Source organism: Epinephelus moara, chromosome 22 (genome assembly GCF_006386435.1).
Source record: "Epinephelus moara isolate mb chromosome 22, YSFRI_EMoa_1.0, whole genome shotgun sequence".
Taxonomy (NCBI): Eukaryota; Metazoa; Chordata; class Actinopteri; order Perciformes; family Serranidae; genus Epinephelus; species Epinephelus moara.
In genome coordinates this window covers 36,657,924-36,673,760 of record NC_065527.1, presented here as the reverse complement: position 1 = coordinate 36,673,760, position 15,837 = coordinate 36,657,924, and the positions used below count along the sequence as shown (strand labels likewise).

The 15,837-nt window shown below is 41.7% G+C and overlaps 1 protein-coding gene across 4 annotated transcripts in view; it reads right to left on the bottom strand.

Annotated features, from left to right (window-relative positions):
* The window catches only part of LOC126383494 (zinc finger and SCAN domain-containing protein 12-like), a 70,504-nt gene that overhangs the window by 26,455 nt on the left and 28,212 nt on the right, over positions 1-15,837 (bottom strand). For 2 of the 4 annotated variants that reach the window (XM_050034020.1, XM_050034021.1), the window contains exon 3: positions 1,782-1,863. The exons of 1 other annotated variant lie outside the window; for it this stretch is intronic. In XM_050034020.1, the coding sequence (XP_049889977.1) occupies positions 1,782-1,863 (82 nt within the window). Of the gene's footprint in view, positions 1-1,134; positions 1,494-1,781; positions 1,864-15,837 lie in introns of those variants that run through there. One more of the 4 variants, XM_050034022.1, reaches the window with a different exon arrangement.

The window sequence follows — 15,837 nt, the reverse complement described above, 5'->3', positions numbered from 1 at the left end:
GCCCTCACCAAAGAAGAAACACTTTAGTCTGTCTGCTGTGTGGTGCTGGTCTGAGTGAAAGCCGCTTCAGTGAACTGAAGTAAAGCCGAGTAACGGCGCATTTTATTGTGAGTAACCATAACGGCGTTATAACGGGGTAGACAGTAACTTTTTTGATTAGTCGTTACTGAAAAAAGTAGTGCCGTTAGTAACGCCGTTATTTATAACGCCGTTATTCCCATCACTGTAATTTAATGGGTGAAAAAGTGCCAAATTAACTGGAGTAGTCTTATGAGGCACAGGTGAAATAGCCACTGTGTTAGAGTTACAGACTGTCTGTCTTATCTTTAAAATCTTGTCTGTGAAAAAAGAAGCAAAGTCATTGCATGCCTTGGTGGATAGCAGTTCAGGAGGGACTGACGCTGATGGGTTTGTCAGTCTGTCAACAACAGTAAATAAAGTCCGTGCATTGTTGTTATTTTTGTTGATAATCTCAGAGAAAAACGACTGCCGCGCCCTTTTTAGCTCCAAGCTATAGATGTGCAGACTTTCCTTATAGATGTCATAATGAACTTGGAGTTTGGTTTTTCGCCACCTGCGTTCTGCTTTTCTACATTCTCTTTTTTGAGCTTTTACCCGTGTGGCGTTCCTCCATGGTGGTTTTTTCTTACCGGAGACAACTTTGACCTTCATGGGGGCAATATTGTCCATAATATTCATAGCTTTAGAGCTGAAACTATGAACCAGATCATTGACAGTGACTGAGGGCAGAGCTGGTGTGGGTATAAAATCCTGGGTGAATAGTGTACAGGTGTTTTCATTGATATAGCGTTTTCTGATTACCTCTGTTGTAATTTTACTGGTGTCAGCGGAGATGGCCATTTTAAAGAAAACACAGTAATGATCAGAAAAGTCAACATCAGTCACCACGACCTCAGAAATGTTGAGCCCTTTGGAGATAATTAGATCTAAAATATGTCCCTTATTGTGTGTTGGCTCTGTTACATGCTAGGAAAGTGAAGTCTAAATAACACATGCCTGCATGTTACCACTTTATGTATAACTGTTCATCTACCATACAGACTGAAACTCCATATTTCAAATATTTATTCCAAAACAAATACATCAAACAATAATTTGGAACAAACAATAATTAGGAACTGTTATATTAAATTTAATCAACTATACATTTTTTATAATTTATCTACAAATTTCTCAAAGAGAGACAAGTATCTTTCAGCCCTTTCAGTGGCTGATCTCTCCCTCGCCTCTTCCCTCTCTGCCTGCTCCTTCACGAACTCCAGGAGCTCCTGGTTGACCCTGGCCCTCTCTCTTGGCGGCAGGTTGGCCCGTTCTTTGGGAGGGGCAGAGGAAGGGGAGGTGACAACACCACCTGTGGTGGTGGTCAAATTAGATGCCACTACCAGGGGCGGGCTTATGGAGTGCTGCCCCCGGAGTGCAGCAGTCACCCCACCCGCCTCCCCCCCTTTCCCTGTCGGAGGATCCCTAAACTCCTAAAAGACAGCATCAATGAATGAACGCTTGAAGTCCCAAAAGGTTTCCAGTTTGAATGGCTTCACAAATGTTGACTAATATGTTTGTTGCAACACTATCAAGTGTTGAAATGTCAAGTTATAATACCGTTATTTTAAGATGTCTTGCCACAATGAAATACTGATTCCACAAATATTGTGTAATACCAATATTTGTTTTCAGCTTGACTTTTTTGAGCTGATGAATTCCACATTTAACAAATATGTATATAGCTTCATTGCTAAAGAGTAGACACAATGGTGGGTTACCTTGTATTTCTCCTTCAGGTTGTTCCATTTTTTCATGGCCTGCTTGGCTGTCACAGCAAAACTGCAATTTTTCACGAAGACTCTGGATAAAGCACACACACACACGCGCACACACACACACACACACACACACACGCACACACACACACACACAAAGATGACAACTTAGTCAGACATCATATTACATGATATTATTACAAATAAAACACACAAGTTAACAGAGATATTTCAGTGACAAACACACAAGCTGACAGAAACTATTCGATATGATGTAGTTATGGTATGATAATGCAGACATTTCGTATGAAGGCAATATTGCACTTCGGCAATACATGCATGCAAGGAATAGTTGAGTGACAGTTGTACACATAAGTTATTATTATTGTTAGTACAAATTAGTCATTTTGTTTAAGTTGATAACTACATAACTGTCACCTGTACTTTTTCTTTTGCGCTTCTCAAGTACTTTGCACTGATACCACACTACAGCCTACTTTAAGAATAGTAATAAAAATAACTTTATTGATCCTCAGAGTGAAATTACTTATCTATTCACCAGGTTACAATTTACTTTTATAATATTTGCTTTAGCTTTATACTTTGTATTTGTTTTCTTTATTTTTGCAGCATCAAACTCTTCTAAGAGGCTATCAAGTCTGATACAAACACACCAATGGACCACCGCCTGTTGCATGCAAACACATAAAAAGCATACTCACTCTAGGGCTGTCCCGAATGCCATTTTTTTAACATTCGGACCTTCGGCAGAATTTATAACGAATATCCGAATATTCGTTCACGGCGCGGGGGGGTGGGGTTGGGGGTGATCGTCTGTTAAATCGGTCTGTAAATGATATTTTGACATTATTATTATAATCATTAGGCCATTACTTACGCTTTCATCCGTGAGGTCACTGTGAGCATTCATAATGGCCAAATGTGTTAGTCTCACCTGTATCATGGTGTTGCGCAGCAGGGGCGGATCTATGGATCTATGGATCATGAATCTTACTGGGTGGGCACAGGCCCACCCAGTAAGATTCATGAAAAAAAAAAAAAAAAAAAAATTGAAAAAATAAATAAAAATAAATCACAATTCATAACGAATTATCATGTTTAATTGTCATTTCTGTTTTATTGAGAAATTTCAAAATTAAATAAAAATTTTAAAAAAAGAACTTCCTCTGTTGCGTCATTGACGATGTCATGCACACGCTTGAGTTCACAAGCAGTCAGACAGCGGGTGCCGAGGGTCATAGGCACTGTAGCAGGAAGCTGGACTCGTTTAACAATGGCTAAACAGTTATCTTTGAGCCACTTTTTCAAGAAACCACGTCTACAGACAGAAGAAAGTTCGGACCAGGCTGTGCTTAACGAGGATGGTCGTCAGGAGAACTTAATTGGCCCGGGGAATGAGGGGGAAAGAGCCACCACGTCATTGTCGCCATCCCCTGAGAGTCATGCTAGCATTTGTGCTAACCCGGCTCCAGCTCCGGCTCCGACCCACCGACCGCCGCTGGCCACATCTAGTGAGACACCGTTGGATTTATCACCGATGGAGGAACCAGCCACTCAACCCAAGCTAATAGCATTCCCAGCTACTGTCATAGGTGGGAAATCGCAGTCATTTAATGCCAACTGGTATGGGAAGTACAAGTGGATTGAGTACAGTAAAGAACAAGATGCAGTGTTTTGTAAAGCTTGCAGACATTTTCCGGAGATGCACACTGAGACTACATTTATAAGTGGCTACAAAAACTGGAAACGTCTCAGAGAGGCCTGCGACAAACATGAGTCTAGTAAGCCGCATGTCATTGCGCAAACAAAACTGGCATCATTCAGGAACAGCCACGGGCCGCAAAGCCGCGGGACAGTGTTGAACCAGCTGCACGGTGATACTTTTTAAGTTCATGTCAAAATATGCACCAGAAATTGATAACCGACTGAAGGAGCTGCCACGAAATGCCACACTGATGAGCCACCAGGTTCAGAATGAGCTGCTTGAAGCTGCAGCATCAATCCTGCTTCATAAGATAAAGGCTGAACTGCATGGACAATATTTTGCAATATTTGCAGATGAGTATAAAGATTTGGCGAAACGAGAGTTAGTTGCTGTTTGTGTGAGATTTATTCATGGAGGAGTCATCAAAGAGTGGGCAGTGGGCTTTGTTGAGACCGCGGATTTGTCTGCACAAGGAATATCACAAAAGATCCTGGAGGTCCTTCAACCACTTGGTCTGGATGCTTCTCTCTGTGTCGGGCTCTGTTTTGATGGAACATCTGTTATGTCGGGACACAGGGGTGGGGTTCAGGTTGTCCTGAAAGAAACTTTTCCGAAAGCCATTTATGTACACTGCAACTCACATCAGCTGAACTTAATGTTGTGCAGTGCAGCCAAAGAATCCGGGCATGTTAGCACCTTTTTTGACACTGTGAATCAAATACACAGCTTCTTCACTGGGGCCCAGCGGCACGCTCGATTTATGGAGATCCAAAAGGAGATGCATCCCGACCGTCAGAGCATGGAGCTGGAGAGATCGAGCGACACCAGGTGGAGTTCAAAATCTGGGTTGGTGCACAAGATATTGAAATTGTTGGATGTGTTACTGGAGGCTCTAGCTGAATGTGCAGAAGGCAGTGGACAAACTAAAACAGAAGCAGAACAACTGTTGCAACAGATGCAAACGAAAAAGTTCATTTTCACACTTGTGACATTTTGCAAACTTTTTGAAAACAGTGATTTTGCCACAAAGGGGCTGCAGAGCTCAACATTATGCGTCACAGACTGCATATCCCTCATAGAAACGCTGAAAGCTACATGTGCGACTTTCCGGGATGATTCAGATGGTGACTTTGAAAAAGTGCTCAGACTGTCAGAAGAATTGATGGAAAAGCACTAGATAGCTAACTGGGATGTGGCTGCTTCTCGTGTGCGCAAGCTGCCTTCAAAGTTTTGCACATCTGTTGTCACCATGACACTGGGGAAAACATCGGCCATCACGAGTGATGCTGATTTAAAGGCTTTGTGGAACAGTGTTCTGGACAGGCAGGTATCGGAGTTAAACAGCCGATTTAAAGAGGACACATATGGAATCATGAGAGCATCGGCCTCTTTTGCACCTGGATCTGCCACTTTTGGAGACAAAGACATTTTAAAAGCTCCGTGTGACTTGTATGGGATTGAAATAGCTGATGCTGAACATTCTGTGTTCACTCAGCACATCAGACGGAAAATGGATCAGAACAACTTCCCCACACTGATGGAAATATTGGACAGCTGCCCGTCGGACATTTTTCCTAATATGCACAGTCTGTTGAGGGCCATCGTAACGCTCCCTTTGACCTCCTGCAGCGTCGAGAGACTTTTCTCCACTACCAACAGGATCCAGGTGCGCCTGAGATCATCCATGCTGACTGGACGCCTCAACAACCTGACACTCCTGTCATTTGAAAGAGAGATGATTGACAGTTCGGATTATGATGACATAATCAACGCTTTTAACTCCAAGCCCAGAAGACTCCGCCTTGTGTAGCAACTGCAGGTAAGACTATTTTTTTTTTATTCTGGCCCGCCGTGGTATGTTATGATTGCGTTTGTGTGAGCCTGTGAGGAGGCTCTGAACATGCTCCATTGGTCTGACATTTCAATATCTGTGCTGTATCCAAAACCAACTTTATGAATTAACCTTATAGGCTAGTAACTGTAGCGTAACAGTCAGGTGCGCCGTGCTGTCCAAGGTGCTGAGTGTGTCTGGAGCAGAGCAGGTCTCTGTCTCCCTGTGCGCAGTAGTGTGAATATTTATGCTATTAAGTAAACGGAGAAAACATGTCTGTCATTGTTTAATAGCAGCAAAACAATAAGGCTTCATCAAATATGTCAATATGTCCAAATATGTACATTAACTGAGAGTTATAAAACAGAATCAAGCGTCACACGGCTTTACAAATATGCCGAAAATAATGTGTATGCATATTTCTGGCTTTGTGCGGGCACACAGTTTTAGTCATGTTTTAGTATGTTCTAAATCCTCAGACATCTCAGCTTTAAAAATAATCAGGCCCATCCAAATTTTTGTAGGCCCACCCCATTAGCTACGTTCTGGCTCCGCCACTGTTGCGCAGCCAGGTTTTCAGCCTGCATGGGCAAGGCTGAGAAAGAGCGCTCGGATGCCGCGACAGATATGGGCAGGGCCAGACAGAGTTTAATGAGCTTCTCCACCTCCGACAGCATGGAGCGGGTTTGGGGCTGCAAGGTTTGCAGGATGGACACAACATCCTGGATGGTGGTAACTTCTCGTCCCCTACACACATCCCTCAGTATGTCCAGCTCAAGGCTTAGCCGCTAGAGCTTAGATTCTCTGCCCGAGCCCGGCCCGGCCCGACCCGGCCCGCGGGCCCAAGCCGGGATGAACGGATCACTTTTTAATATTTCCCTCTCTGCACAGAGATGCATTTATTTATAGTAAACACATTTTATAGTGAGCAGCAGGGACGAACGGACCGCATGATGGGGTCAAACGGATCATGTGCATAATTAACCACAAAACAAGCAAATACTTCATCTTAATGACATATAACACTCATTATGCTTCAGCTGAATCCTCTAAGCAAATGACCATGTTGAATTGAAATTAGTTTATCACGTTAAATGTCCGAAATTGTATGAAATTGCTCCAATGCGTTAAACCAAACTTTGCGCATAATCACACAGCCTGATATGCCCTGCAAACACAGTGGGACTATTTTCTGAAAGCACAGAGCAAAGAAATGTCTTTTTTTTCTCCCCCGGTCTGCTGTCAGCAGGAGCGGGGATTTCAGCACCACGGACAGCGCGCGTAAAAAGACTTGACAAGCGTCTCCTTTAAATGTGTTTGCTGCTAGAGAAATTAATACATAATAAATAAAGACAGTGACATATTTTCAATAAAAAACAATGAGTTGAACGTTAATTTCAAGCTTTTGTAGTACAACGAAATTCAGAATTGTGTGAGTGCGGACCCCCGCACCCCTAGTTCCGACGTCTATGTGTGTCAAGCACTCCAAAAGAAACTTGTTGAAACTTTAAACAATAATTTATTGTACAAAACGGGGGAAACAAACTGACAAAAACGGTTCCATAATTCATATAAAATTCAAAAGATAACGAAAAAACAGCTACAAGTTAGAGGGAATAGTGATAAAGTGGTAAAACTTGGCACTGATCCACAGCCTCAACCCAGTTGCAATGAGGATTATGTATGCAATGTGGATTTAGCCTAATTGAGAGGTGTGTGACTTCGGCGCATCGGTCAGTGAAATGCAAAGATGATCTCTTTGATGACGTTTATTAAACTTCCAAATCTCTCAAACATAAAAAAACATCAATTCAACAATAGGCCTATATTACACAATAAATCATAATCTAAATACACCAGTCCTTCATAACACAGTAGCCTAAATAATAAATAAATTTAAATAGCCTGAACAAAAAACGAAAAATATTACAGCTAAGCAATGCAGCACACATTTCAAAAACGAACAATTTACAATGAATAGGCTAAATGTGTAACGACATGTAGGCTAACAAATATAACATATAGGCTCCCACAGCAAACAAAAGACCAATTTAAAATGACGAAATGTCATAATCAGAAGATTAAATTAAACTAAATTGCACAATTAGCACAGTAGGACCCTAGGCTACAGCAGCACAGCACACATTGACAATTTCTAATTGAAAGCTTCAAGCCTTAGCAAGCCTACACTCTCTTCATGTTGTGCACGAGGAAGATTAGTTTATCCACATTTTCAGGTAAAAGGCAACTTCTGGTCTTGTTCACGATGTAGCCAGCCTTTGAGAAGATGCGCTCTGAGGGAGTTGAAGTTGCCGGAACGCAAAGGCAGTGTTTGGCGGCAAATGCCAGTTTAGGATAGCTGTCGGCATTTTGCTTCCACCATGCAAGCGGGCCAGATGGGACTTTACTGCAGTCTTTCAAATATTGCTCCATCTCTTTCTTTGCGCTGTCACTGTCCCGCTCTTCTCCCTCGTCACTGTAGTCAGATTCCATCAGCATTGAAATATCTTTCTCTTTCCTTTTTTTCCAATGGTGGCGTCTCTTCACCGTGGCTCGCTGTCAGCTCTTCCACCGCGTCAACGGCCTTTCGCTGGTGCAGATGTTCAGCCAGGCTGACAACCTTAAAATGATCAAAAATAGCATTTTATTTGATGCCCAGCCTTTTTGTTTGTGTAGGCCTATAAGTAGCCTAGAGCCTAAGCATAAAAAAGAATCAAAATGAAAGAAACACAAGAATTCCCAAGGGCTTATTTCCAGTGTGGCCTAATACTAATATAATAATTTTAAATTATTAATTTAAATATAAAATGTTATGTTAGTCTAACCTCAATGTAGACGGAGTCCTTCTTGTCGTTCTGGAGGAATTTCAATTGCTTGAATCGCGGGTCCAGTGCTGAAGAAAGGAGGTAGATGCTGCTGTCCTCCAAACTTGACAGTTGCCATCTGCTGTCGATCTCCGTGACGAGGGTCTTCTTCAGTTCTCTGATGGCAGGGCTGTCATCCTCCTCCGGTGACAGGTGGCGCTTCTTCAAGTTGAAGAGCATTGGCACTGTAGCAGACAACAACACATTCTCCTCACTTGATAGCAGCTCTGTGAGCGTGATCAGGGGTCCTAGCAACTCTGTCATCTCCTCTGCTAGTTTCCACTGGTCTGCTGTCAGGTCCAGGGTGCGATCTCCTTTCTTTGTGATGCTGGGATCTGACAAAACAGCTGTCACTGGCCATCGTTGCTCCACCAGTCGCCCAAGCATTTCACACGTCGAGTTCCAGCGAGTAGCGACGTCCTGTATGAGCTTGTGCTCTACAACACTCTGCAGCTGCTGTTTTTCCTTCAGGGCAGCTGTGGCCTTGGCACTTTTTTTGAAGTGTCCCACGAGATTCCTGGCAGCTGAAACTGTGCGACGTATGTTGTCCTGTTTTAGAGCTGTATTTATGCACAGCTGTAGCGTGTGTCCTGAACAGGACACCCTTGAACGATGCCCTATTTCTCCGGTTTGTTCTTCAGCGTCTCCGTGCACAACTTCATATTGCTGGCATTGTCGTGAACAACGGCTACTCTCTTGTAACTTGGAATGTCATATGCGTCCGCAGCCTCTCCGAGCTGTTGTGCAATGTTCACTGCGGTATGGCTCACTTCCATTAGTTTCGTCTCCAATACAAAAGCGCACATTTTTCACTCATCGTCAATAAAGTGACAGGTGACAGCCATGTATGCTTCCATACTCACTGAGGTCCAGATGTCCGTTGTAAAACAAACCGCAGTTGCGTTTTCAACAAGACTTGCAATTTGGTCCCTCAGATCACTGTATTTCAGCGACAGGCTGTGCGTAAAACTAGAGCGCTTGGGTACAGTGTAGTCGGGCTCCATCACTTTCATTAATTTCCTGAAGCCTTCGCCTTCAACCATGTTAACAGGCCTCATATCAATAGCTATGAACTCCACAATGGCATCAGTTATCTCTTTCTTTCTTTTATTGGTTTTGGGAACTGTAGGACCGTCTGTACAGTTTTCTTGGTGGTGGTTGTTGATGAAGATGGCTGTGATGCCTGGGGGTGCACCTATACAGACATTGGAAACTATTATTAGGCTACGGCTATAAGCTAATAAAAGTTACTCGACGTCTTTTAAGCCAATAATTGCCTCAGCTCCAGATGTCCCTACATTATGTTACTCCTAATGTTTTACTGTAACTATTTTAGTTGCAACCATTTTTCAAGCAAAGTTAAGTGCACACGGGGGATAGAGACAACAAAATGGTGACTGGACAGAGCATAACTCAGCATAGCGGTCTCGGTTTTTTACTTACAGCATCCAGGTGACTTTTGAGGCTTGTTGTGCCACCATGGTATGCCAGTTTCTTGTTGCATATTTTGTACACTGCCTTTGTCTTTTCTTCGGTTAATATGAAGTATTCCCAGACATGCGAAGTCTTAGGCATACTACTTAAGTGAAGCAGGGCCTTTCACTGCTATGAGTGAGATGGATGCGCTCAAGCGTGCCGTGCACACAAGCTCAGCTGGTAGGCTATACTATATTTTCACATTTTTAACAATGCAATTTAAAAGTTTTGATTTTTATTGATAACCTACATTTACCAACAACAAAAGACTACATTTAGCACAAAAAAAAAACAAAAAACGAAAATCGAATACCAATTTTCATAACGAATACCTACCCATAGAAACGAATATTCGAATATCCGAATATTTGGGTACAGACCTAACTCACTCCCATCCATTTTTTGAGGAATTTCTCTTCCCTGTAAACAGGACCTCGCTGGCGGCTCGCCACTCAATTAGGGCACTGGTTTGCTCTGTTGTCCCTTGATTTAAGTTACAATGGTAACGTTAACATCACACAGAATATAATGACAGAATAACAGAGATCGTTTACTATAACGCTAGGCTAACGTGACAGGCTACAACCCATTAAAGTAACGTTACTTAACGTTACATTTTTTCAGAAATTAATGTAATGACACAGTAACAGTGGTACGAATATTAGTAAAACATATCTTACAGTTGTGGGTCTGACTCTCCTCTGCAATTGTCACATAACTGTGGGACAGTGGGAAAACAAGAGGGGTCGGTAAGCAGACCGGAGCAAGCCGTCTAGCTAACCAGCTAACCCCGCAGGCGCTGCCTGGAGGCGAGCCAGTTTATGGAGCTTCTCAACTCCGACAATGTTAGAGCAATTATTAAATTCGCCGTCAATTTTTGTAAAACTGCCTGTATTTGAAGTCTACACAGTTCATTTTACGCATAAAAAATCATCAGAAGTGAATTTTGTGATAAAATAGCATACGAAATTTGTAAAAAACTTACAGCTTTTGTCCTCCTTTTCAAAGCTTCCCGGGGCTCTCTTGACTGACGAAATGCATGCCGGGACATTTGTGTTGACAAGAACGTACAAGTTACCAACTGATGCATCCTCGGTAAAAAGGGGCGTGTCAAGAAAACTTCCGGGCTCTTGACCATTCTTGGCGAAATGCCAACTTGTGTATTGGGACAGTACTTGGGCTGCGGCTGATGACGTTTCACAGGGACACAAGAACACAAGAACGCATATTGAGAAACACCTCTTCTTGAAGAGGTGGTCTCAGTCTAGTTACAAATGAACTCTGGTGCGGTTCATTTGTGGTAAGAACGTGTTCCGACCTCGATCTGAACCAACTGCAGTCGCATTATGCATTGCTTGGGTTACACATGAGCATGTTACAGTCCCGGAGGGTTATCAATGTGCGCCTCCTCCTGCACTGCCTTAATATGCACATTCGGCACATCCAATGCATCAATAAGTGTTTTATAGTTGGAGCTGTGCATCGTCTTCAAACTATATGGTTTGCCTGATACAAACAATGCAAGCAATATAGTGCATGATGACCAGCACTAAAATCAACCTGTGTAGTTGTCCCTCCATTGTGACATCAGAAAGTGTCGCATTTATCAAGCAAGTGAACTCTTCTCCGACGTTTTGTTTACTTCCTGGATTTTTTCCACATGGAAATTCTGACCAATCAAGAGCAGCTTTCTCGCAAAGGCATTTGATCTGGTCCGCTTGTAAATGCGGCCATGAGAACACGAACCAACTCTAGGCAATTATGCAACTTTGTAACAAAATTAGTCCCTGATTCAGACCAAAGCAAGACAACTCTAGGTCTGAAAGCATCCTAAAAGTTATTTATGGGGATCCTTGGGTTCTCAAGAGAGATCCCTGCTGTCAAGGAAGTGTTTCAGAAGTCATTAAGGACAAGTGAAGTCTTTTATGTTATTTCAGGTGTCCCTTGGGGCATTCTAGAAATCCTCTTTGTGTTTTAAGTCTTTGAGGCTGTTACAAAATTTCTTCTTTAAGTCATTGGGTGGGTTCATAAGTTTTTGAGGGGTTTCCAGGGATCCATATGGGTGTCCTGGGGTTGCTTGAAAAAGTAGATCCAGAGGTCCTTGATAAAGTTCTTAACTCAAACAAACTTAACAAAAGAAGTATTTTTCTCCATATCCAGTTTATTACAATGAGCAGCATATTTTACATCCTGCTGTCATAAGTATAAAGCCCTGCTGGTTAATGTTTTTTTTTCTCTTTTCATTCCAATTTTCATTTTTGGCAGATAAATCAAAAGAAAAAAAAAAAAGTTTTTCTTCTCTCCCTGAGACAAACAGCATCCAATGCCACACTGCTTTTCTGTTGAAATACTGCGGTGCACTTCTGAAGAGATAAAAGGTCAGTTTCAACTGACATGTAGATCAGTCCTTAAGATGGCTGACTATATGAAGGTGTTCATATTATCAGCTCTGTAGTTCCTGGAGTTCGCATGGGTGTCCTGGGGTCGCCACAAGGGTTTGAATAATCCTAGGTGCAGTTTCAAAGGTTCTTAATGAGTTTCCAGGAGCTTTTGACTTGTGATCCTTCACAGGTTTCAACTATTTCAGGAATCCCTGAGGGGTTCCCTTGGTGTCGTTGAGGAGGCCCAAGAGTCCTTGAGATGGTTTTACATGAGTCAGTGGTGGGGTTTCACACATTTTAGAAGGGGTTACAGGAGTCCTTGAAGATGTTACAGGAATTGTTTTGACCATTTCATTGTCATTGATGGTGTCCCAATAGTTATTTGACGAATCCTTGGGAATGTTCTAGAGATTAGTCCAAGGTAGTTGTTGAAGAAAGGGTTTCTGAAGGGGTCCTTCAGGGAATTCAAGAGTAGGAAAAGTGATTTAAAGTGTACATGAGGGACCGTCTTCAAGACGGATCCATAAATTATTGTTGGGTTTGAGGGGCCTTTGAGGAGGTCCTTTATGGGGCCATTATGGTGCAAAATAGCTGCTTATCTCAATGTGTGTGCGTAATCAGATTTGTACATGTGTAAAATAATTTGTAAAAGCGTAATAAAGTTTGTGAATGTGTACAAAAATCTGCAAATGTGTATTTAGAATCTGTGTGCGTAATCAGATATGTAAATGTGTAAAAAAAAATCTACAAATCTGTATTCAGATTTGCAAGTGTATTGCAATCTGTAAATCTGTACAACGATCTGTAAATGCGTACAATCTGTAAATCTGTACAACGATCTGTAAATCTGTACACAGATCTGCAAATGCGTACAGAGATCTGTAAATCTGTACACAGATCTGCAAATGCGTACAGAGATCCGTAAATATTAGGGGTGTAACGGTACACAAAAATCACAGTTCGGTACGTACCTCGGTACACAAGTCACGGGTCGTTTTCTTTCGGTACAGTAATGAAAAAAATAGGCAAATATTAAATATCTTTTACTTATTGGTAACCTTATTAAAACATACCACCACAGCAGTTAACTCTCAGCAGTTAACTCTTTTTACACAATTTTTGAATGAAACAAATATATATATAATCCTGCTTTTTCATGTTGTTTGAATGAAAATAGAAATATAAAAGTGAAAAATAAAATCCTGCTGTTTTTTTAACACATTTTTTGAATGAAAAATATAAATATACATTTCTGCTTTAACAGTTTTACTCAATTAAAATAAAAAGTATAGTGCAGCTGGTCAGCTTTAAAGCCTGCTCAGATTCAGTTTTACTAGGAACTTACTTAGCTTTCCCACTTTGTTAAAGTGCAGTAAACAAAACATGCTTATATCTAAAGTGCAGCTTAAGCAATTTTACTCAACTCGTTGGTTATTTCTTTAGCGTGATGGTCAGGGAAACGCTCTTTTTTTTTAAATGACGACGATATCATAGTTTGCACCAGATTGCTTTTTCTAGTCGTGCCAGTTAACGTTCAAACTCGGGTGGTGTCGCTTTAGATGCGTTAGCATGTTAGACGTGTTTCCAAGTACATACCCGACCGCTGTTCTGCAGTGTCGGCACACTGCTTTTGTCTTGTCCACTTGTTTATTTCCATCTTCGTATTTTACCCTGAAACCAAAGTGTTCCCAAACGGAGGACTTAAGGTTTGCGGGTGGGTCTTCAGGTTCGTCAGGCTCACTTGCCATGTTGTCAAAATGCGAGAATGCGCTGCACAAAGTGAAAGCGGAGATTTACGGGACTCGGTCCGTCACTCAATTATGTCCGTTGGGGAACTAGATATTTTAAATGGTTTGGCTCGCAAAAACGGAATTAAAATAAAACAATAAAATAAAATAATATCCTGCGCCCAATAATTCGGTACAGGGTCGTGCCGAACCGAAAGTCGCGTACCGAACGGTTCGACACAAATACATGTACCGTTACGGCCCTAGTAAATATGTAGACAGATTTGTAAATACCTATGTCTTCAGCTTTACCTCAGTCGGGCCTCTCAATTGGCTCTCTTTGTACACGTGATTTTTGCTACTCTTCTGCCATGTGAGATCTGCAAATGCGTGAGAAGATTTGTGACTGTAACTCAAAGTGTACGTCACCCTGAGCACAGGCTGACAGGCTCAAGCTGCCGCGACCTTCCAAGAGAGTCTGGCTGCAGACCTCCAGCATGAGGCCGCTTCCGGTGCAGGCTCCTCCGCCTCCAGCGTCAGGCCTGGAAATAACAAACTTTTTGTGCGTCTCCAAAAGGACTCCGGCATTTTCGTCAGTTGCTTACAAGTGAAGGACTTTTGCTATTTGACTGCCGCCGTGTCCGACTTTTGCCAGTTGACTACTACTGTGACAGTAAGTGACAATGACAATTTATATATCCCAAAAAACGAATGCACGGGTTGCATATGTTTGCCGTTTTACCAGCCACTCTATGCACGTAAATTACCGAATGTTACATATGTTACGCTAACAGTGGCTAGCGGTTGACTACGACGCTCAGGTTATTTGTTGTCTAAATGAACATGAAATATTTTGCTATCTTTCACTTGGTTTATACTTTTACTAATTGAAATATATACTATGAACTTAACATTACTTTTTTCTGTGTTATGTAGATGCATCACTCAATTATTCAAACAAGTGCAGGGCATAAAGTGGAACGCTGCACAGCTTGTCAGTGGAAGTGTCGGCATGTTTCCCTGTTTTATACTCAGGTTATTCTGACAAAAAAGCTCCTTTTGAAGTGTCCTTTTGCTACTTTCTACGTGCTGTTATTTTTACGTGAATAATAGAGTTTATGGCAAGTTTATGGTACAGCAGTTTTGCTATAGGAAGACTACCTTTTTTCTCTCTGTCTTCTCCATAGGACAAAGTTGGGGCCAGGGTAATTTATGAATGTTAAAAGGCAGCAGAGTGGGTTGAAACAAACCAGCACTTGTTTTCAGACAAGGTGGAGTCACCAAGTGTGATCACAGTGGGAGAAGAGAAACTGGCGGAGGCTGTACAGCAGTATGGCAGACTCAGGGTTGAAGATGAAAGTTCCATGGTTGATGACATGGAGAAAGACGCAATCCTGGAGCCATTTAAATTCAAGTTCTACAAAATGGAAGACGTGGATCTTTTGTGAGGAGATTGCTGACAAACGAGGGTACTTGGCATACACCGAATGTGACATTGGGGACTAATGATGTTCAATTAAAGGCAGAATAAACAGAAAGAAAATTTGTCATTTTATGTATTTTCATATTTGTTTTTTTTAAATCATGCACCTAATGATTTATTTTCATTATACCATGAAGAACACAGGTAAGTTAGTGCATTTTAAGAAAATGAATACAGTTTGAACTCCTCTCCTCCACACATGCTGACATTTTTAAATTTAAGCATGGCTGAAAATCTGATTGGCGTCTATGTCTTCTAATGATCTTCAGGTGTAAAGTATATCATATAAAAGACAATGGTGGAATCATTTAATGTAGTAGTAGACAAAATAATGTATTTACAGTGGTGTGAAAAAGTGTTTGCCCCCTTCCTGATTTCTTACTTTTTTGCATGTTTTCCACACTTAAATGTTTCAGATCATCAAACAAATTTAAACATTAGTCAAAGATAACACAAGTAAACACAAAATGCAGTTTTTAAATGAAGGGTTTTATTAATGAGGAAGAAAAAAATCCAAAGCTATATGGCCCTGTGTGAAAAAGTGTTTGCCCCCCAGCTCCTGTTAAAACAT